General features: G+C 47.1%; 1 protein-coding gene across 4 annotated transcripts in view; it reads right to left on the bottom strand.

Moving 5' to 3' along the window:
- Window positions 1–24,465, bottom strand: part of fgf13a (fibroblast growth factor 13a) — an 863,578-nt gene that overhangs the window by 35,967 nt on the left and 803,146 nt on the right. For all 4 annotated transcript variants that reach the window (XM_086002251.1, XM_086002259.1, XM_086002240.1 and 1 more), the window contains one exon: window positions 1,348–1,546. In XM_086002251.1, the coding sequence (XP_085858377.1) occupies window positions 1,348–1,546 (199 nt within the window). The remainder of the gene's footprint in view (window positions 1–1,347; window positions 1,547–24,465) is intronic.

Genomic DNA, 24,465 nt, shown 5'->3' with positions numbered 1-24,465 from the left:
ATTTATAGCATTTCATTTCAATTCACTCAAGCTTAAATTAAATTTCTGGCCAATGTGTTGTTCCTGTTATTAACACAAATATTGGGCAGATGATGCAACAATTCTTAAGGAAATTAAGCACAAGCGAAGTTCAGTGGGCCCATCAAGCCCACTCCACCCAGAGTCTGATTGTTCTATCATTGACTTTCCTCATACGACTCCTGCTGATTCCTTGCTTTAGGGAACATTAATTCCCCAACCTGCGCTGAAGATAAGTCAAGCAGGGTTCTTAATTTGTTCCCCTTATAATATTAAGGTTATTAGAGACATGAAAAGGGGGACAGTGAAGATTCATAGAACAATGCCAGGAATAGCCTAAAAATGAGAGCCAGGCCTATCAGACGTTTGGAACTCTCTTCCGCAAACAGCAATTGATGGTCAATTGTTAATTTTAAATCTGAGATTGATAGATTTTTGTTAACCAATGGTATTAAGGGCTATGGGTCAAAGGCAGGTATTTGGAGTCAGGTCGCAGATCAGCCATGATCTCACTCAATGGCAGAACAGGCTCGAGGGGCTGAATGGCCTCCACCTGCTCCTGTGTTCCTAGGACTGAGGTGAGCGTTATGGAGAAAGGTTCAAAGAAAAATGGAGTCTTTTTCACTGGAACAGAGAGGATTCATAAAGGTTTGTAAAATGATGGATGGTTTTGAAAGGATCAATCGTGAAAGACTGTCTCTACTGAATGATGAATCAATGCAAAAAGAGGACGTAGGCTGCGGATTATCACAAGAAGGGGAGCAAGAAGAAATTCTTTCACACATTAGAACAGGAAGTGCTTTACCAAAAGTAACTACTGAGGCACAAACCGTAACATAATTTAAAATGGAATAGGATGTGTATTTGAAGAGGACACATGTAAAAGGTGTCAGGAAACAAGCAAGCAAATGGGATTACAGTAGATTGCTTCAGTTGAAGAGCTGACCCAGTCTGGCAGGGGTTAGCTGTTGGCCTTTGCCCCATATCCCTTAATACCATTGGTTAACAAAAATCTATCAATCTCAGATTTAAAATTAACAGTTGATCCAGCATCAATTGCCGTTGGCGGAAGAGAAGTGTTTCCTAACTTCACTCCTGAAAGGTCTGGCTCGAGTTTTTAGGCTATTCCTGGTATTGTTCTAGGTGGAACTTCACTGTCCCCATTTCCTGGCTCGAATACCCTCTTAGCTGTAGTTTCCATGGTATCTTACTTCTCAAACAGGTATCAGCCAGGTTGAAGATGAATATTGACCTCGGGTTAACTGCCTTCTCTGCGCTCTTGATGCCGACAGTTGAAGAATAAGCAAGAAACACTCTTTGCAATATTACCTTCTAATGGTTTGGGGAGGAAGTGTGCAGCTGGCTTGTTCTTCTTCACGTGATTTCCTTTCATGATTTCTCCCTCCTTGTTAAGTCCCAAATACCAACCCCTGCCAGACTGCTGCTGTCTGTACAACATGGACGAATAGGTCACATAGTAGTTCTCAAATACGGATTCCTTGAACCTGCATTCTGGTGTGAAGTGTTCCTGTTTATAAAAAAAAACACAATAAAATAATAATTAAGTTGTTACGCTTAAACAGCACATTCTCATACAAGTCAAAGGTCTACACCCAGAGAGTGGTGAACCTGTGGAATTCTCTACCACAGAAGGCAGTGGAGGCCAATTCATTAAATATATTCAAGAAAGAGTTAGATATATTTCTTAAGGCTAAAGGGATCAAGGGGTAGGGGGAGAAAGCAGGAATTTGGATGATCAGCCATGATCTCATTAAATGGCGGAGCAGGCTCGAGGGGCCGAATGGCGGAGCAGGCTCGAGGGGCCGAATGGCCGACTCCTGCTCCTATCTTCTATGTTTCTATGGAACAGTCGTGTCATGATTCTGGTACCTTTGTCCCTCTATCAACACCTTCCAAACAGCTTAACTGGTCATTCCTAGAAAACTGGTCATTCCTATACTGTATTCGCTGCTCACGATGTGGTCTCCTCTACATTGGGGAGATCAAACGCAGATTGGGTGACCGCTCTGCGGAACACCTCCGTTCAGTCCGCAAGTGTGACCCTGAGCTTCTGGTCGCCTGTCGCTTTAATTCTCCGCTCCACTCCCACTCTGATCTCTCCGGCCTCAGCTTCCTACATTGTTCCAACGAAGCTCAACGTAAGCTCGAGGAACAGCACCTCATCTTTCTATTAGGGACTTTACAGCCTTCTGGACTTAACATCGAGTTCAACAATTTCAAACCATAACCTGTATTTCTTTATATATTTTTCTTTCTTGTTTGCTCACATGGTAGCTGTTAATGATTTTGCCATCATCATTCACACCTCATCTGGAGCCATCTTTTGTTTTTTAACTTGTCCTATTACCTCTCCTTTTGCCCCGCACCATCATCCCTTTTGTCAGTCAATCTCTCCTGCCTTCCAGCCTATCACAGACCTTCCCTTTGTTCATTCCTCCACTCCTCCCTGCCCCTGCTTAAAAATCTCTCCTCCCTAACCTTTTCCAGTTCTGACGAAGGGTCCTCGACTCGAAACGTTGACCCTGTTTCTCTCTCCTCGATGCTGCCTGACCTGCTGAGTGTTTACAGCACTTTCTGTTGTTATTTTAACTGGTCATTACCTGATTGCTGTTCGTGGGAGCTTGTTGTGCACAAAGTAGCTGCCACATTTGCCTACATAAAATCTAATATCTACACTTCAAAAGTACATTGACTGTAAAACACTTTAGGATGGCCTGAGGAAGTGAAAGGGGCGATATAAATAAAGACTTGCATTTCTATAGCGCCTTCCATGACCTCAGGATGTCCCAAAGACCTTTACAGCCAATGAAGTGCATTTTAAAGAGCAGTCACTGTTGTAATGTAGGAAATGCCAATTTGTGCACAGCAAGACCCCATAATCAGCAATGTGATAATGACCGAATAATCTGTTTTAGTGATGTTGGTTGAGGGATAAATATTGGCCAGGACATGGGGGAGAACTCTCCTGCTCTTCTTCGAAATAGCGGCCGTGGGATCTTTTACGTCCACCTGAGAGAGCAGACGTCGACTCGGTTTAACGTCTCATCCGAAAGATGGCACCTTTGACAGTGCAGCGCTCCCTCAGTACTGCCCCTCCGACAGCGCAGCGCTCCCTCAGTACTGCCCCTCCGACAGTGCGGCGCTCCCTCAGTACTGCCCCTCCGACAGTGCAGCGCTCCCTCAGTACTGTCCCTCCGACAGTGCGGCGCTCCCTCAGTACTGCCCCTCCGACAGTGCGGCGCTCCCTCAGTACTGCCCCTCCGACAGTGCGGCGCTCCCTCAGTACTGCCCCTCTGACAGTGCGGCACTCCCTCAGTACTGCCCCTCTGACAGTGCGGCACTCCCTCAGCACTGCCCCTCCGACAGTGCAGCACTCCCTCAGTACTGCCCCTCCGACAGTGCAGCACTCCCTCAGTACTGCCCCTCCGACAGTGCAGCACCCCCTCAGTACTGCCCCTCCGACAGTGCGGCGCTCCCTCAGCACTGCCCCTCCGACAGTGTGGCACTCCCTCAGTACTGCCCCTCCGACAGTGCGGCGCTCCCTCAGTACTGCCCCTCCGACAGTGCGGCGCTCCCTCAGTACTGTCCCTCCGACAGTGCTGCACTCCCTCAGTACTGCCCCTCCGACAGTGCTGCACTCCCTCAGCACTGCACTGGAGTGTCAGTCTGGATTTTTGTGCTCAAGTCTCTGGAGTGGGACTTGAACCCACAACCTTCTGACACAGAGGCGAGAGAGAGAGAGTGCTGCCCACTGAGCCACAGGGTGGCGCAAGTTCCTCCTTTTCATTAGTGGCCTAGCAAACCCTGAGGTCATGAGTTCAATTCCCCCCACATGGCAAATTGTATTCACCGAATCTCAATTAATCTGATAATTTGGGAGCTGAAAGAAAATGACCATGAAAACTGAAGGATTATGGCAAAAGCTTCAACTGCTTCACTGATGTCCTCAGCATAAGGAACCAACGACCTGTACCCGGTCTGGCCTACATGCGCCTCCAGTCCCACATTATGGCCGTTCTTTTAACATAAACTGCCAAGCGGCAGGTCGTGTCGAACGTTGCTTTTATACCCCACTCGATTCTACTCTCCTTTGACTTCAATCGCACCGGGTACAAACCCAGATTTCAAGCCAATCTGCTCAGATTCCTACTGGACGGGTTAGACTAAAATTGCCCCCATGTTGCTCACAATTAGGGTGAGATTTTAACCCCTAGGATGTTCCCGATGGCGGGGGAGTCCAGAACCAGGAGTCACAGTCTAAGGATAAGGGGTAAGCCATTTAGGACAGAGATGAGGAGGAATTTCTTCACCCAGAGAGTGGTGAACCTGTGGAATTCTCTACCACAAAAGGCCATTGAGGCCAATTCATTAAATATATTCAAGAAGGAGTTAGATATATTTCTTAAGGCTAAAGGGATCCAGGGATATGGGGAGAAAGCAGGGACAGGGTACTGAATTTGGATGATCAGCCATGATCTCATTGAATGGCGGAGCAGGCTCGAGGGGCCAAATGGCCTACTCCTGCTCCTATCTTCAATGTTTCTATGTTTCTAATGGAGGTGATGGATGTATTGCTCCATTCGCACACCACCACCATCTTTCCCAGGGTCTGCCTGAACCAGGCGGGACCCTTATTAATCAATGCTAATTGGGGTACGGGAATGTAGAGAGGACCTTAATGCCATTTTAATTGCCTACTGGCCAGAGCATCAACCAGGGAGATTCCTCTCATTAAACCCTGGCGGTTCAGCAGAAGAGGCACGAAAAGGCAAGTGTTAAAATTACTTTTGTGGAGCCAGGGGGAGCAGGAGCTCCCCCAGCTCCCCGTCCACAGCCCCCTACACCCCCACCCACTGACCTTCCTGCTGGCCGGAATCAGCGAGCGGCTGGGGTTTACACCCAAAGGGGTAATGAGGCTCTGCCCTCACAATGGACTCCAGGGATTACATTACGAGGAGAGATTACACAAACTAGGGTTGGATTCTCTGGAATTTAGAAGGTTAAGAGGGGCGATTTAATCAAAGTTTTCAAGATATTAAGGGGAACAGACAGCGTAGATAGAGAGAAACTATTTCCGCTGGTTGGGGATTCTAGGACTAGGGGTCATAGTCCAAAAATTAGAGCCAGACCTTTCAGGAGTGAAATTAGGAAACACTTCTACACACAAAGGGTGGTAGAAGTTTGGAACTCTTTTCCCTAAATGGCAATTGGTGCTCGATCAATTGTTAATTTTAAATCTGAGATTGATAGGTTCCTGTTAACCAAAGGTAATAAGGGATTTCTGGCAAAGGCAGGTATATGGAGTTAGGTCACAGACCAGCCAAGATCTCATCGAATGGTGGAACAGGCTCGAGGGGCTGAATGGCCTCCTCCTGCTCCTGTGTTCCTAAATCGGACCAGGCTCCCGTGGGCAGGATCGGGTGATCGATCTGTGCCCATTACTCAGGCGGCCCAGAGTTCTAATCCACCCCTTGAGGTGGGCCTGGGAAGCCCCTCAAGTGATTAAAAAACAAGAACAATCAGGAAGAAGGTCCACCGCCATCTGCTCAGGGCGGCTGTGAGGGGCAGTAGATGCCCCCTGGTCAACGTCACTCACATCCCAAGAATAAACAAAAACAAGCATCAAGGGTACGAAACAGCCAAACATGTATTTCATTCAATGACCGCCTGTAGTAACAAGTCACTTTCATTTTTTTCCCCCTTTTAGATTATACTTGTTCCCGGATGTAACTGGTAGAATAGATAAGGGAGAACCAGTGGATGTGGTGTATTTGGACTTTCAGAAGGCTTTCGATAAGGTCCCGCATAAGAGATTGGCGTGCAAAGTTAAAGCACATGGGATTGGGGTAAGGTATTGACTTGGATAGAGAACTGGTTGGCAGACGGGAAGCAAAGAGTTGGAACAAACGGGTCCTTTTCCGAGTGGCAGGCAGTGACTAGTGGGGTACCGCAGTGATCGGTGCTAGGACCCCAGCTATTCACAATAATCTAGATGAGGGAACTAAATGTAATATCTCCAAGTTTGCAGACGACACAAAGCTGGGTGGGCGTGTGTGCTGTGAGGAGGATGCAGAGAAACTCCAGTATGATTTGGACAGGTTAGGTGATTGGGCAGATGTATGGCAGATGCAGTATAATATGGATAAATGCGAGGTTATCCACTTTGGTGGCAAAAACATGAAGGCAGATTATTATCTGACCGGCAATAGATTGGGAGAAGGGGAAGTGCAATCAGACCTGGGTGTCCTTGTGCACCAGTCGCTGAAGGTAAGCATGCAGGTGCAGCAGGCAGTTAAGGAGGCAAATGGTATGTTGGCCTTCATAGCAAGAGGATTCGAGTACAGGAACAAGGATGTCTTGCTGCAGTTGTACAGGGCCTTGGTGAGACGACACCTTGAGTATTGTGTGCAGTTTTGGTCGCCTTATCTGAGGAAGAATGTTCTTGCCATTGAGGGAGTGAAGCGAAGATCCACCAGACTGATACCTGGGATGGCAGGAATGACGTATGAGGAGAGATTGGGTCAAGTGGGCTTATATTCGCTGGAGTTTAGAAGAATGAGAGGGGATCTCATTGAAACTTATAAAATTCTAACAGGACTAGACAGACTGGATGCAGGAAGGATGTTCCCGATGGCGGGGGAGTCCAGAACCAAGGGTCACAGTCTAAGGATAAGGGGGTAAGCCATTTAGGACTGAGATGAGGAGGAATTTCTTCACCCAGAGAGTGGTGAACCTGTGGAATTCTCTACCACAGAAGGCAGTGGAGGCCAAATCATTAAATATATTCAAGAAGGTGTTAGATATATTTCTTAAAGCTAAAGGAATCAAGGGATATGGGGAGAAAGCAGGGACAGGGTACTGAGTTTGGATGATCAGCCATGACATTAAATGGCGGAGCAGGCTCGAGGGGCCGAATGGCCTACTCCTGCTCCTATCTTCTATGTTTCTATGTTTCTATGAATCCTTCTGTATCAATGGGATTGATGTCAGAATCATGTTGTTCTCACATGTAAAGGGTCTGGACATGTTGGTGTTAAGGCAGATTGGACAGAACATAATGGTTTTCAATCCAGCACAGGTAATTGTGATGACACTTGAAACTAAGAATTATTACAGGCCAAAAATTGTCATACACTCTTAAATACGCCAGCTTCTGTTTTGCAAGCTGAAAACGTACTCTGCAATGGTCTTATTTGATGATGGATTGTTTCACATAAAATCTAATTTAAAAACAGTGTGGGTAATTTTTACTCTGTGCGATGGTGTAAAGCAGATGCTAGCGAGTCGGCAGTACGTTTTACATTGCTCCCCACTGAAGTCAGTGGAAATATAAATCAGGGAGAGATGGAAAACGGGCTGCCGACTCGCTATGACTTGTTTTCCACCATCGCTCAGTCACGATCTACCCCATTCTCCTGTGCGGCGCATGTGGCAAATCACCTTTTCATTGACCTGAAATCCAAGTGAAACATTTGTCATTTTTGGTTTTCAAACAGTGACAATCAGTTTGCGTTGCTGGTTTTATTGTGGGCCCGGTTGTTCAACCGTTTCACTCACTAGGATTTATATCCTGGCAATTCCTTTTTCCAGAATGTCACTTTTCCAGGGAAAGGTGCGAAAGCAATTCGAGAATTAGAGAAATAATTCTAACATGGGCAACGCCTGGGCGAGGTGTCCATGCGTTTGAGGGATTTCTCTGACCACTGAGCTCAGCGCTGCTAAGCAACAGACATGGGAGCCAATCACACAGGGCTGGGACTCTCCGTATTGCCTACAGTGGAGGTTTGCGATCTGCTCGCGGTCCAGCGCGTTGAGTGCCGGGCAATGCCCACGGGAAGCACCTTTGGGTGAAGGCGAGAATTGTTCCAATGACTCGTTCTTTTTTTTTTAAACACCTCGGTGGCCCAAGTGGTCAGTGCAAGATGTTTCCAAAAATTAATTTCTCCATTGTTGGGAAAGAACTGGAATATCTTCAAAACCCTGGTGGTACCTGGATTAAGGCCCCTTCTGCTCTTGAACGCATCTACCTGCTGAAAATTGGATTTAGAAGGACATGTAGGAAGGTAAACATTCCCTTGAAATCTTATTAAAAGTCTTAAGTCTGTCAACGTTTTCCATCATAAATTCCTGTGTCCACATTCATAATGATAACTGTCCGTGTAAATTTGTAATTCAACCCTCCCACAGTTTGAGATTTGAGCACATAATCCAGGCTGGCACTTCCAGCGCAGTACACTGATCACTAAAGGAATTTAATCAATGCTGGCATTCTGTCACTGGACAATTATACTGTTCGTGACTACAGACATCCAGTGCAGTGCCGAGGGAGCGCTGCACTGTCGGAGGTGCCGTCTTTCAGATGAGACGGTAAACCGAGGCCTCGTCTGCTCTCTCAGGTGGACGTAAAAGATCCCATGGCCACTATTCGAAGAAGAGCAGGGGAGTTATCACCGGTGTCCTGGAGCCAATATTTATCCCTCAATCAACATCACTGAATCAGATTATACAGTCATTATCGCATTGCTGTTTGTGGGATCTTGCTGTGTGCAAATTGACTGCCGCATTTCCTACATTACAGCAGTGACTACACTTCAGAAGTATTTCATTGGCTGTAAAGCGCTTTGTGAAGTCCTGAGGTCATGAAAGGCGCTATAGAAATGCAAGTTCTTTCTTCCTTCCGCTGGTGGAGGCTTTGTGGTGTTGTGGTGGTGTGACGATGTAATTACAGCACGGCACGTTTACATAGGGAGTCCCATCATAAATGTGGATATTGGAATTTACAATGGAAATAGAGAAATAAGGACAGATTGTATGGCTTTAAAATGGAGCCCAATTTATGTCTGTGCGTTGGGTCCAAACCCCTCCCTCTAAACCCTGCCCTCTCACCACACGTCACTGGTCCTCACTCCCCACATGCAAGGCGACAGGAGATCGATCAGTTTATTAAATATTTTTTGGGCCCGATTCTCTGTTGCCAACTATCCACAGTAGCAGCTTCAAACGGGTGGCCGGTAAAATGGCCGGAGGTTCTATTGCCCCGCACCTCCACCCATGGCGGTATTTCCAGAGGCCGGGGAAGCATGGTGCATGTGGCCGCTTCATTTGGTGGGCGGTCAGCCTGTATGTCATTTCTCTATTTTCGGGCATGCGGGACTTATTTTTGACAGAATGAGAGGGGATCTCATTGAAACTTATAAAATTCTAACAGGACTAGACAGGCTAGATGCAGGAAGGATGTTCCCGATGGTTGGGGAGTCCAGAACCAGGGGTCACAGTCTAAAGATAAGGGGTAAGCCATTTAGGACTGAGATGAGGAGGAATTTCTTCACCCAGAGAGTGGTGAACCTGTGGAATTCTCTACCACAGAAGGCAGTAGAGGCCAATTCATTAAATATATTCAAGAAGGAGTTGGATATATTTCTTAAGGCTAAAGGGATCAAGGGATATGGGGAGAAAGCAGGGACAGGGTACTGAATTTGGATGATCAGCCATGATCGCATTGAATGGCGGAGCAGGCTCGAGGGGCCGAATGGCCTACTCCTGCTCCTATCTTCTATGTTTCTATGTTTCTATGACAGGCTGTCCATGTGTCATGGAGGCCCAAATGCCAGTGAACCTGCAATATTTAATTAATTGACTGGGGGAGGGGGGGAGGGGGAGGGGGTCGGTTGCTGGGAAGAGGCGATCGGGAGGTAAAAGGTAAATTTGAAACATAAGAACATAAGAAATAGGAGCAGGAGTAGGCCGTTCGGACCCTCGAGCCTGCTCCGCCATTCAATGAGTTCAAGGCTGATCTTCTCTCTCAAGTGGTCCTTCTTCACACAATGGTCAACACTTTCAGTTGGGGTAGTGTAGGCAGAATCCCTGGAAACATTTAAGAACCAATTGGATGCTGTAGTGAGGATGCTTTAGTGTCGTTCTGGATGGATCAGTTGAACGGCCTCCCTCATCTATAATTCACTTGTGATCATCGGATCACACAGCACAGAAGGAGGCCATTCAGCCCATCATGCCTGTCCTGGATCTTTGCTAGAGCCCTGCTTTCTCCTCATAGCCCTGTAGTGAATCATAGAATGATACAACACAGAAGGAGGCCATTCGACCCATCGTGCCTGCCTGGCTCTTTAGTAGCGCCATAATCTTTCTGTACTTCAAATATTTTTACAATTTTCCTTTAAAAGATACAGTGCTATCTGTCTGTGGCAAAACATTCCAAGTTCCAACAACCTGCTGCATAAAGAAGTTCCTCGCAGCCTCTCTCCTCACGCTCTGTGATCATTTTAAATTGATGACCCCTTGTTACTAACTCCCCAATCAGAGCAAAGAGTCTTTTCCTATTCACTCTATCAAAACATGTCATAATTTTAAAAACCTCTATTAAATCTCCTCTTAGCCTTCTCCGCCCCAGTGGAAACAGTCCCAGTCTCTCAGGTCTCTCCTCATAACTAGAGTTTCCCATCACTGGCATCTTCCTGGTGAACTTACACACTCTTGTGCTCTATGCTTTTACTTATAAAATTCAATTATCTTAATACTGTGACATGTGGATATGAATGTTCTCCCTTTCTAATAGTTGGGGAACTTCACACCGTACCTGATTATCTTTTCCATTGACTTGACAATAAAAGAAGAAAATCGGGCAGGGTGTAAAACAGGCAGACGATTCGCTGTCGCCCACTTTGCTCTCTCGCCAAAGACTACATTTCACATCCCTTGGACTTGCGGAATGCCACAAAGCATTTAAAAAACTGGATCTGTCTCTGCAGTCGCTGCTGCTGTGATTTCCTTGTTGTGGCTATGGAACAGGCTGAATGTTTCTCGTGAAATACAGGAAGGTTTTAAAATAGGAAATGAGTTTTTCTTCATCCGAAGAGTTCCCATGTTCTTGCTTCACATTTATGTACTGACCAATGTTACCGCCAAGCTGCGTGGCCGCACGGCGGTCTGGAGGTCCCGCGCAGGCCGCTCACCGGCTTTACAATGGGAATAACCCGCGCATGCGCGAAAAATCTAACGGGCTGCGCAGCCAGTTAAAGGACCCGTGCACCCCAAAAAAAGTTACAGGCAACATTGATTCTGGCTACCTTTAACTTGACTTCCGTTTAATTTCATTTATCTCCTCATCACTGCTCTTCTCAGCCTTACTTGGTTTTAAATCGCGCCACCATTTCAATCCACACCACCGTTTTAGCCTCTTTACAATCTTTCTCTTCACTTAGTTTATACCCTTTGAGTGTCTAACGCGTGACGTTTCTTTATTCCTCTTTTTCTGCTGGCTCAATCTTCTGTCTGATCCAACCAGGCGCACTGGTGAATCAGTTGTAGTCTTGTTGCTTACAGAAACTCTGCTCCAGCACAATCTGAGCAAAGTGCGTGACTCAGCTCTTTCGCAGTACAAGCCTCACACAAATCAGCCGCAGCAGGGGCAATACAGTTCTTTCACTGCTCCCACTTTATTCCCAGTTCATAAATTGAAAATTAAATGGTACCACCTTTGGAGTAACATGGATTTATCAGCATTCTACTGCAAAAGAATCCCTGCCCTGTTTATATTCCACACAGACCAGGCTGCATAGATACTTAAAATGGGGCCTCAAAGGTCACTCAAAAATGTTAACACCAAGCATATCACAAGGGTGGAGAGGAGGAGAATCTTTTTTTACGCAGCGAGTTGTTGTGCTCTGGAACGCGCTGCCTGAAAGGGCGGTGGAAGCAGATTCAATAGTAACTTTCAAAAGGGAATTGGGTAAATAGTTGAAAAGGAGAAATTTTCAGGGCTCTGGGGAAAAGAGCAGGGGGGAGTGAGACTAATTGGAGAGCTCGTTCAAAGAGCCGGCACGATGGGCTGAATGGCCTCCTTCCGTGCTGGGTGATTCGATGATCACAAGTGAATTATCGGTGAGGGAGGCCGTTCAACTGATCCATCAAGAATGACACTACGTGTCCTCACTGCAGCATCCAATTGGTTCTTAAAGGTTTTCAGGGTTTCTGCCTACACCACCCCAACTGTGCGAGGAAGGGCCACATGATAACAGTTTTAAATTGGCTGTTTACTAATTTAAACCTGCGCCCTTTTGTTCTACACTCAAGTTTAATTTAAAGTAAATTCTATGGATTCAAATTCTCCATTCAGTGTACAGCCTTGTGCACATCTATGAGATCACCTCTGCCCTTTCGGTTCAAGGATAATGAGCTCGGGTGTTAGCTCATCAAAGTAAAATAGAAAGAACTTACATTTCTACAGCGCCTTTCATGACTACCGGACGTCCCAAATCGCTTTACAACCAATGAAGTACTTTTTGAAGTGTAGTCACTGTTGTAATGTAGGAAACGCAGCAGCCAATTTGCACACAGCAAGATCCCACAAACAGCAATGTGATAATGACCAGATAATCTGTTTTAGTGATGTTGATTGACGGATAACTATTGGTCAGGACACCGGGGAGAACTCCCCTGCTCTTCTTCAAAATGGTGCCATGGGATCTTTTACGTTCACCTGAGAGGGCAGACGGGGTCTCAGCTTAATATCTCATCTGAAAGACGACACCTCCGACAGTGCAGCTCTCCCTCAGTACTGCACTGGAGTATCAGCTCAGATTTTGTGCTCAAGTCTCTGGAGTGGGACTATGAACCCACAACCTTCTGACTCAGAGGCAAGGGTGCTACCCCACTGAGCCACAGCTGGCACTCAGGACACTTCTCTGCACTGCCTCCAGTAGTTAAATGTCTTTCCTGGTGACCAGTGACCAGAACTGGACCCAGTGCTCAAGGTGGGTCTGACCAGAACTGGACACAGTGCTCAAGGTGGGTCTGACCAGAACTGGACACAGTGCTCAAGGTGGGTCTGACCAGAACTGGACACAGTGCTCAAGGTGGGACTGACCAGAACTGGACACTGTGCTCAAGGTGGGACTGACCAGAACTGGACACAGTGCTCAAGGTGGGTCTGACCAGAACTGGACACTGTGCTCAAGGTGGGTCTGACCAGAACTGGACACAGTGCTCAAGGTGGGTCTGAACAGAACTGGACACAGTGCTCAAGGTGGGACTGACCAGAACTGGACACAGTGCTCAAGGTGGGACTGACCAGAACTGGACACTGTGCTCAAGGTGGGTCTGACCAGAACTGGACACAGTGCTCAAGGTGGGACTGACTTGAACTGGACACAGTGCTCAAGGTGGGTCTGACCAGAACTGGACACAGTGCTCAAGGTGAGTCTGACCAGAACTGGACACAGTGCCCAAGGTGGGACTGACCGGAACTGGACACAGTGCTCAAGGTGGGTCTGACCAGAACTGGACACAGTGCTCAAGGTGGGTCTGACCAGAACTGGACACAGTGCTCAAGGTGAGTCTGACCAGAACTGGACACAGTGCTCAAGGTGGGTCTGACCAGAACTGGACACAGTGCTCAAGGTGGGACTGACCAGAACTGGACATAGTGCTCAAGGTGGGTCTGACCAGAACTGGACACAGTGCTCCAGGTGGGTCTGACCAGAACTGGACACAGTGCCCAAGGTGGGTCTGACCAGAACTGGACACAGTGCTCAGGGTGGGTCTGACCAGAACTGGGCACAGTGCTCAAGGTGGGTCTGACCAGAACTGGACACAGTGCTCAAGGTGGGTCTGACCAGAACTGGACACAGTGCTCAAGGTGGGTCTGACCAGAACTGGACACAGTGCCCGAGGTGGGTCTGACCAGAACTGGACACAGTGCTCAAGGTGGGTCTGACCAGAACTGGACACAGTGCTCAAGGTGAGTCTGACCAGAGCTGGACACAGTGCTCAAGGTGGGACTGACCAGAACTGGACACAGTGCTCAAGGTGGGTCTGACCAGAGCTGGACACAGTGCTCAAGGTGGGTCTGACCAGAACTGGACACAGTGCTCAAGGTGGGTCTGACCAGAACTGGACACAGTGCTCAAGGTGGGACTGACCAGAACTGGACACAGTGCTCAAGGTGGGTCTGACCAGAACTGGACACAGTGCTCAAGGTGGGACTGACCAGAACTGGACACAGTGCTCAAGGTGGATCTGACCAGAACTGGACACAGTGCTCAAGGTGCGGTCTGACCAGAACTGGACACAGTGCTCAAGGTGGATCTGACCAGAACTGGACACAGTGCTCAAGGTGCGGTCTGACCAGAGCCCAGGACAGTTTGATCACATGTTCCTCTGATTTGTATTCTATAGTTTTGGCTTCTTGTAGTTCAACATTCGATTGTGTTTGTTGGTTCCTGCTCTGCACTTGTTGCTCATGTTCGGCGTGGTGTCTACAAGTTGAGTCAATTGCAATTCTAACGATTTCAACACCACTCATGGAGTATGTGCGTTGCCTAGTTTTCCTTCCAATGTGTAGCACTTCACATTTGTCGGCATTAAGCTTCATCCCCCTCTGTTCTGACCAATGACATATTTTTGCAGCTTGTAATGACCCAGATTTTGCTGGAGTGGGGCATCTCACGGCGTGCCCCGTTAGTTAGACTTTGCCCCCCTCACCCTTCAGCTCGAACAATCCCAGCCCTGCAAGTTTCTAGAAGTGCGAGCTGACAACAGTTGAGTGGCATTGCCAGAACATAAATGATGGGAATGGCAGTGTCGTGGTAATGTCACTGGGCTAGCAATCCAGAGGCCTGGATTGATGGCCCAGAGACATGAGTTTAAATCCCACCACGGCAGCTGGGGAATTTAAATTCAGTTAATTAAATAAAGCTGGAATAATTACTAGTATCAGTAAGTGTAACCATGAAACTATCAGATTGTCATAAAAACCCATCTGGTTCACTGATGTCCTTTAGGGAAGGAAATCTGCCGCCCTTACCCGGTCTGGCCGATATGTGACTCCAGTCCCACAGCAAGGTGGTTGACTCTTAACTGCCCTCTGAAATGGCCCAGCGAGTCACTCAGTTGTAACAAACCGCAACGAAACAAAACAATAAGAGTGAAACCGGACGGACCACCCGGCATTGACCTCGGCACCGGCTACGGGCACGGCAACGGCACACCCAGCCCAGTCAACCCTGCAAAGTCCTTCTCACCAACATCTGGGGACTTGTGCCAACATTGGGAGAGCTGTCCCACAGGCTAGTCAAGCAACAGCCTGACATAGTCATACTCACAGAATCATACCTTTCAGCCAATGTCCCGAACTCCTCCATTACCATCCCTGGGTATGCCCTGTCCCGGGGTGGCGGCACCGTGGTATACAGTCAGGAAGGAGTGGTCCTGGGAGTCCTCAACATTGACTCCGGACCCCATGAAGTCTCATGGCTTCAGGTCAAGCATGGGCAATTAAACCTCCTGCTGATTACCATCTACCCTCCTCCCTCAGCTGATGAATCAATAATCCTCCATGTTGAAAGCAACTTGGAAGAAGCACTGAGAGTAGCAATGGCACAGAATGTACTCTGGGTGGGGGGCTTCAATGTCCATCACCAAGAGTGGCTCGGTAACACCACTACTGGCCGAGTCCTGATGGACATAACTGCCAGTCTGGGCCAGCAACAGGTGGTGAGTGAACCAACAAGAGGGAAAAACCTACTTGAACTCGTCCTCACCAATCTGCCTGTCGCAGATGCATCTGTCCATGACAGCATTGGTAGCAGTGACCACCGCACAGTAATTGTGGAGACGAAGTCCCGTCTTCACACTGAGGACACCCTCCATCGTGTTATTTGGCACTACCACCATGCTAAATGGGATAGATTCAGAACAGATCTAGCAGCTCAAAACTGGGCATCCATGAGGTGCTGTGGGCCATCAGCAGCAGCAGAATTGTATTCCACCACAATCTGTAACCTCATGGCCCTGCATATCCCTCACTCTACCATTACTACCAAGCCAGTGGGCCAACCCTGGCTCAATAAGGAGTGTAGAAGAGCATGCCAGGAGTAGCACCAGGCGTACCTAAAAATGAGCTGCCAACCTGGGGAAGCTGCAGCACAGGTCTACATGCATACTAAAAAGCGGAAGCAGCATGCTATAGACAGGGCTAAGCCATCCCACAATCAACGGATCAGATCAAAGCTCTGCAGTCCTGCCACATCCAGTTGTGAATGGTGGTGGACCATTAAACAACTAACGAGAGGAGGAGGCTCCATGAATATCCCCATCCTCAATGATGGTGGAGCCCAGCACGTGAGTGAAAAAGACAAGGCTGAAGCGTTTGCAACCATCTTCAGCCAGAAGTGCCGATGATTCATATCGGCCTCCTCCCGAGGTCCCCACCATCACAGAAGCCAGTCTTCAGCCAATTCAATTCACTCCACGGGATATCAAGAAATGGCTGAGCGCATTGGATACAGCAAAGGCTATGAGCCCCTAAAACATCCCCGCTATCGTGCTGAAGACTTGTGCTCCAGAACTAGCCGCGCCTCTAGCCAAGCTGTTCCAGTACAGCTACAACACCAGCATCTATCTGACAATGTGGAAAACTGCTCAGGTATGTCCTGTCCGCAAAAAGCAGGACAAATCTAACCCGGCCAATTACCGCCCCATCTGTCTTGTTTTGCACACTTTGTACAAAAATAATAAATTGCAGGACAACGGAGTATTACAATTTAAACACTTTTAATGAAGCATCAGGTCTGTAAGCTTTCTCAAACAATACAGCACCGTGTGGACAAGATGGAGTCAGGGCCCCCGGGTCTTCTAAACAATAGCAGGCCTTAAAGATGCCTGCAGGCCAATGACAACTCAGCATGTGATCACATGTGAATATAATAGGTATTCCTTACAGATGCCTGCGGGCCAATGATAATTCAGTATGCAAATGTTACATCCCCTTTCTTTTAAAAGAAAGATGTTATGCATTACTTTTGAACCTTTCTTCTACATAATGTTCTCAGTAACATCAACATATAGGTAAACTCAACATTTAACTAGCACTGAAAACATTTCAACGTTTCAATAACGATGTACAGTTTTTTTAGGGCAGCGATCCGCCTACACCCTTTGACAGTTCACAAGTCAAGGATAACTCTAGGCTTGACCTCTCACCCCGACCTTGTGTGGTATGGAACTGAGCATGCTCCTGAATCAGTCAATAAATCAGGTTCAGGTTTAGTTTCAGGTAAGTATGATGTGTTTTGTGTATTGCTCTGTTCATCACACTCTGTTGAACTGATCCTCTCATCAGAATGATGGTGTTGTTCCTTGGTGTTCAGGAGGTGTCTGCGATTGCGGCGGTACACCTGTCCTTCTGGGGTGCGGATGTGATACGATTGCTCAGTGTCAGCTGGCTGGATGATGACTCCTGGCTTCCAGTAGTCATGCTCCTGGATTCTGACGGATTCTCCATTGTGCAGCGGCGGCAGTAGTCTAGCTGACCTGCCATAGTATCTATTTTGGTGCTGCTGTCTCTGTACACGTTTTGCATGCACTTGCTTGCAGCTGACGACCTCTGGCTGCAGCTGCTGGTTGGTGCTTGGAAGGATTGAGCGAAGTCTGCGACTCATCCACAGCTGTGCTGGTGACTTGAAGTTGTCAACCGGAGTGTTGCGGTACTCAAGGAGACTGATGTAGGGGTCTCTTTTGTCTGCTTTGGCTTTGTCCATGAGTGTTTTTGCAATCTGGACAGTTTTTTCAGCAAGGCCATTACTTTGAGGGTAATGTGGGCTTGGTGTGACATGTGTGAAATCCCATGCCTTGGCAAACGACTCGAACTCTTTTGATTTGTATTGGGGGCCATTGTCTGAGACTAAAGTCTCTACCATGCCATGCCTGGCAAAGGCTGTCTTTAGCTTGTGGATCATAGCTGCAGATATGGTGCTATGAAGCTTGTCCAATTAAAAATCTGCTGTAGTAATCAACAGTCACTATGTAGTCCTCGTTGTTCCACGTGAACAGATCCGTTGCCGCGACCTGCCAGGGCCTTTCTGGGACATGGTGAGGTATCATGGGCTCTTTGACATTTGATGGGCGGCGTTCTAGACAAATGGAACATTTTCCGACAATGTCCTCAATGTGTTTGCACATTCCGGGCCAAAACATAATGTCACGTGCTCTTTGTTTGCATTTTTCCATGCCCATATGTCCAGCATGAATTTTTGTCAACATCTCTTCTCTGAGACAGGTAGGAATGATGATTTTCTCCCCTTTGAAGACGATTCTGTTGATTTGTGACAGTTCGTCTCTGTGGTTCCAGAATTCAGAAATGCTCTGAGGGCATTTCCTCCTTTCCTCAGGCCATCCTTCATGTATGACTTTGCTCAGCAGTGTGAGTTGTGCATCTTTCTCTGTTCCTGCTCGGATCTCCTTCAGTTTTGAGTCACTCACAGGTAAGCTGTTGTACACCATGTGCACCTGCACATCCATGCCTTCACTGAGGCTGCTGTCCTGGTAGCTAAGAGACTTTCTGGAGAACGTGTCTGTGACAGGAATGTCTTTGCCTGGATGGTGAATGATTGTGAAGTCATACTTCTGTAGCTGAAGGATCATTCTCTGTAGCCTTGGTGGGGCTGCGGCTAGTGGTTTCCTCATGATTGACTCGAGGGGCTTGTGGTCGGATCCCACAATGACTTGTCGACCATAGACGTACTGGTGGAAACGCTTACATCCAAACAGAATTGCATATAGCTCTTTCTTGATTTGAGCATAGTTGATTTCACTGTCTGAGAGAGATCTGGAAGCGTAGCCGATGGGCTTTCCTTTTTGCAGTAATACTGCACCTAGTCCGTACTTTGACGCGTCCACTTGTAGTCTGAGCTCTTTGTTGGGGTTGAAGTAGGCAAGAACTGGTCCTGGTTCTCTGGTGATTAGGTCTTTTATTTTCTGAAATGCTGTGTCGTGTTGTTTGTCCCACAGGAACTCATTGGATTGTTTGAGCAACTGACGCATGGGTGCGTTGATTTCGGAGAGGCTCGGGGCAAACTTGGCTAAGTAGTTAACCATGCCTAGTACTGTCTAGCTCTGCGCGGTTCTTCGGCGGCTCCATCTTCTTGATGGCGGCGATTTTCTCTGGATCCGGCTTAATGCCATCAGTTGAGAGGCGATGCCCGAAATAACTGATCTCGGTGGATCCGATTATGCTTTTCTCGGGGTTGAGCCGGATACCTTTCTCCCGTGATCTTTGTAGCATCGCATGGAGGTTCCTGTCATGTTCCTCTCTATTCCTGCCATAGATGAGGATGTCGTCTACGATTGCGACTACTCCGTCGAGGCCTTCATAGGTTTGGTCGATCTTCCGCTGGAATTCATCCTGAGCTGAGATAAGACCAAATGGTAAACGCAGAAATCGGTAGCGTCCAAATGGTGGGTTGAACGTTGTTAGCTTAGATGACTCTTCCGTGAGCTTGATAGTCCAGTATCTTGATTGTGCTTCCATTACACTGAAGTAACGTGCTCCCACTAGCTTGGGTGTGGTGTCATCTAGCGTTGGTAGAGGGTAGTGAGGGCGTTTGATAGCCTTGTTCAAATCTCTGGGGTCGAAACAGACTCTGAGCTTGCCTGTACGTGGTTTCTCAACCACTACTAACGCATTGACCCACTCTGTCGGTTCTGTTTCCTGGACGATGATTTCTGTATTCTCCATGCTCTGCAGCTCCTCCTTCAGGCGACTTCTCGGTGGGCAAACCATAGGGGTTGCTGCTGGTTCAAGGTGAATAGTGCATTCACCTGGGAATAGTCCGATTTCTTTGAAAACATCAGCAAACTCCTCCATGGCTGTCTGCTTATCAACTGGTGCTGTCAATGATAGTACTAGCTTGACAAGGTCCATGTCTAAACATGCCTTTAGACCTAGCACTGGAGGTGCTTGAGTGTCAATAATGTAAAAGTCCAGCATCATGTCGCTTTCTTTGTACCTGCATTTCATCACGCATGTGCCTTTTACAATGAGCTGCTCACCCCCATAGCCGGTCAGTCTGCATGAGGTGGGCTGTAGCTCACACTCATCCTTCAAGCTGTGATACTCACTCAGAGGAATTACATTAACCTGAGATCCAGTGTTTAGTTTAAACTTAAGCTCTTTGCCCTGTTTTCCTATCTCAATATCGGTAAAAGCTTGCTCAGTCTCTTAAATCTGTTTTTTCTGTGACACAGAATCAATAAACAGTTCCTCTGCATTTGGCTCTCTATCTGGCATTTGGCTGTCACTCACTGTGTTTACTGCTTTTCCGAAAACAGTCTTGCAAACTTTAGCAAAGTGGTTCTGTTTACCACATTTAGTACATTGCCTTCCTTTGGCAGGGCAGTACTCCTTTTGTCCATGCCAGTTGTTTCCACAATATCCACAGTTTTTGAAGTGATTTATGTCTGTGTCACCCATTTTTAGAACTCTCGCTGTTCTTTCTGTTCTGAAACACGCTCTCTGGGCAGTGTTCTTTGGTGTGTATCTATTAACTGCGTGCTCTGTCTGTTCACTTGAGCTGCTCGTGGTGCCGATTATGGTTTTCAACTGTGCTTGGGCTATCTCGTGTGATCTAGCTATGTCTATAGCTTTGTCCAGCGTTAGCCCGGACCCAACATTCAAAAGTTTCTCTCTCACTTTAGCTGAATATATTCCAAACACGATGCGGTCTCTGACCATCTCATCTTTATCTGTATATACACAGTCTTTTACCAGCAGTTTTAACTCAGTCATGAACTGTTCAAACGACTCATTATTTCCTTGTACTTTCTCCTGAAACTTGTACCTAGCGAATATCATATTTGTCTTGGGCATCACATATGCTTCAAAACGGTCAAAATAATTTTTCAGTACCTTTGCTTCATCCGCGGTGAGAGACCTGTGTTACAAATGTCTCTCCCTTTTTCTCCGATCCACAAGAGTAAATAGCTGCATCTTTCTTCCTCCCCTTTGCTTTTCAGTGGACCCGAGAACATCAACTCCATGTGTTGCTTGAACTTGCTCCATTCTCTATGTAAGTTCAAAGATCCCCAATTCATTCGAGGTAAGGGAGCTCCAACGATGTCCATTTCAAATCCCTGTTCTGACACCATGTCTTGTTTTGCACACTTTGTACAACAATAATAAATTGCAGGACAACGGAGTATTACAGTTTAAACTCTTTTAATGAAGCATCAGGTCTGATCTGACACATATCAATACAGCACTGTGTGGACAAGATGGAGTCAGGACCCCCTGACTCCATCTAAACAATAGCAGTCCTTACAGATGCCTGCAGGCCAATGACAACTCAGCATGTGATCACATGTGAATATAATAGGTATTCCTTACAGATGCCTGCGGGCCAATGATAATTCAGTATGCAAATGTTACACCATCAGTCTACTCTCAATCATCAGCAAAGTGATGGAAGGTGTCATCGACAGTGCTATCAAATGGCACTTACTCACAAATAACCTGCTCACTGATGCCCAGTTTGGGTTCCACCAAGACCACTCGCCTCCCGACCTCATTACAGCTTTAGTCCAAACATGGACAAAGGAGCTGAATTCCAGAGGTGAGGTGAGAGTGACTGCCCTTGACATCAAGGCAGCATTTGAATGAGTGTGGCATCAAGGAGCCCAAGTAAAACTGAAGTCAATGGGAATCGGGGGGAAAACGCTCCAATGTCTGGAGTCATCCCTAGCATAAAGTAATATGGTTGTGGTGGTTGAAGGTCAATCATCACAGCCTCAGGACATCGTTGCAGGAGTTTCTCAGGGCAGTGTCCTAGGTCCAAACATCTTCAGCTGCTTCATCAATGACCTTCCCTCCAACATAAGGTCAGAAATGGGGATGTTCACTGATGACTGCAAATTGTTCAGTGCCATTCGCAACTCCTCAGATAATGAAGCAGTCCATGCCCGCATGCAAAAAGACCTGGACGACATTCAGGCTTGGGCTGATAAGTGGCAGGTATCATTCGCACCACACAAGTGCCAGGCAATGACTATCTCCAACAAGCGAGAGTCTAACTACTGCCCCTTGACATTCAATGGCATTACCATCGCCGAATCCCCCACCATCAACATCCAGGGGGTCACCATTGACCAGAAACTTAACTGGACCAGCCACATAAATACTGTGGCAACAAGAGCAGGTCAGAGGCTGGGTATTCTGCGGCGAGTGTCTCACCTCCTGACTTCCCAAAGCCTTTCCACCATCTACAAGGCACATGTAAGGAGTGTGATGGAATACTCTCCACTTGCCTGGGAGAGTGCAGCGCCAACAACACTCAAGAAGCTCGACACCATCCAGGACAAAGCAGCCTGCTTGTTTGACACCCCATCCACCACCTTAACATAGAAACATAGACATAGAAAAATAGGAGCAGGAGTAGGCCATTCGGCCCTTCGAGCCTGCTCCGCCATTCATTATGATCATGGCTGATCCTCTTTCTCAATACCATATTCCTGCTCTCTCCCCATACCCCTTGATGACTTTTGTGTCTAGAAAACATTCACTCCCTCCACCACCGGCGTACCGTGGCTGCAGTGTGTACCATCTACAAGATGCACTGCAGCAACTTGCCAAGGCTTTTTCGGCAGCACCTCCCAAACCCGTGATCTCTTCCACCTAGAAGGACAAGGGCAGCAGGCACATGGGAACACCACCACCGCCAAGTCACACACCATCCTGACTTAGAAGTATATCGCCGATCCTTCATCGTCGCTGGGTCAAAATCCTGGAACTCCCTCCCTAACAGCACTGCGGGAGTACCTTCACCACACGGACTGCAACGGTTGAAGGCAGCGGCTCATCACCACCTTCTCAAGGGCAACTAGGGATGGGCAATAAAAGTTGGCCTTGCCAGTGATGCCCACATCCCATAAGCGAATGAAAAAAATCTCCTCATTAAAAAGATACTTATGCTGTTCAGTACCAGCCTTAACTTTCTGTGCCGAGTTTAATGGGCAATTAATGCACAAATGCAGCAACTTCATGAAACCCGCAGAAAAGTTGAGTGTGAGCTGCCGATTTTGCAAGGGTGTGGAGGGTTGTAAAAGAGAGAGAGACGGAGAGGTTTAGGGAGGGAATTCCAGAGCTTAGGGCTTAGACGGGCGAAGACACGGCCGCCAATGGTGGGGCGAAGGGTGTGGCGAATGCACAAGAGGCCAGAGTTTGGAGGAGCGGAGTTCTTGGAGGAGGTTATTACTAAGTGATTACTGTACAGATAATCCAAGTTTATCTGAAACTGTGGATATTGACAGATCTCGGTGATTTTCCAGATCGTCAGATCCAAAGAATTAAACTGAACAAATCAGTGAATGAAAAAAGAAAGCACACATGTGATTGAGGGCCACAATCCTAAGGCCACAGTTTGGATACTCTTCACCTAGACGTTGGAACTCTAGCAATTATTATCAAGGAATAAAAGGGTGAAAAAAGGGGTGCCAAGAAGGTGAAATTCTACCTTTCGATAATTTAGTGAAAAGTTGGCAATTTTCATGGATAATGAAAGGGCTATTGGGGTGGGGGGGGGAACTTATACAATCATTATCACTAGAGAGAAAGTACTAGACAACTAGTGGGACTAAAGGTGGACAAGTCCCCTGGACCCCATGGCCTGCATCCTAGAGTCTTAAAAGAGGTGGCTGCAGAGATAGTGGATGCATTGGTTGTAATCTACCAAAATTCCCTGGATTCTGGAGAGGTCCCAGTGGATTGGAACACCGCAAATGTAACACCCCGATTTAAGAAAGGAGGGAGACAGAAAGCAGGCAAATATCGACCAGTTAGCCTAACATCTGTCTTTGGGAAAATGCTGGGGTCCATCATTAAGGAAGTGACAGCAGGACATTTAGAAAATCATAATATAGTCAAGCAGAGTCGGCATGGTTTTATGAAAGGGAAATCATGATTGACAAATTTGCTGGAGTTCTTTGAGGATGTAACGAGCAGGGTGGATAAAGGGGAACCAGTAGATGTCGTGTATTTGGATTTCCAGAAGGCATTCGATAAAGTGCCACATAAAAGGTTAATACACAAGATAAGAGCTCACGGGGTTGGGCTAATATATTAGCATGGAAAGAGGATTGGCTAACTAACAGAAAACAGAGTCGGGATAAATGGGTGATTTTCAGGTTGGCAAACTGTAACTAGTGGGGTGCCGCAGGGATCAGTGCCGGGGCCTCAACTATTTACAATCTATATTAATGATTTGGATGAAGGGACCAAATGTAATTTAGCCAAATTTGCTGATGATACAAAGATAGGTGGGAAAGCAAAGAATCTCCAAAGGGATATAGACAGGCTCAGTGAGCGGGCAAAAATCTGGCAGATGGAGTTTAATGTGGGAAAATGTGAGGTTATCCACTTTGGTAGGAAAAATAAAAAAGCTAGTTATTATTTAAGTGGGGAGAGATTACAAAATGCTGAGGTAAAGAGGAATCTGGGGGTCCTTGTACATGAATCACAAAAAGTTAGCATGCAGGTACAGCAAGTAATTAGGAAGGCAAATGGAGTGTTGACCTTTATTGCAAAGGGAATAGAGTATAAAAGTAGGGAAGTCCTGTTGTAACTGTACAGGCCACACTGTA

This window comes from Somniosus microcephalus, chromosome 1 (assembly GCF_052327205.1).
Source record: "Somniosus microcephalus isolate GS21.2 chromosome 1, FLI_Smic_1.0, whole genome shotgun sequence".
Lineage (NCBI taxonomy): Eukaryota > Metazoa > Chordata > Chondrichthyes > Squaliformes > Somniosidae > Somniosus > Somniosus microcephalus.
The sequence above is the reverse complement of the archived record's forward strand: the minus strand, read 5'-3'. Positions and strand labels throughout refer to the sequence as shown.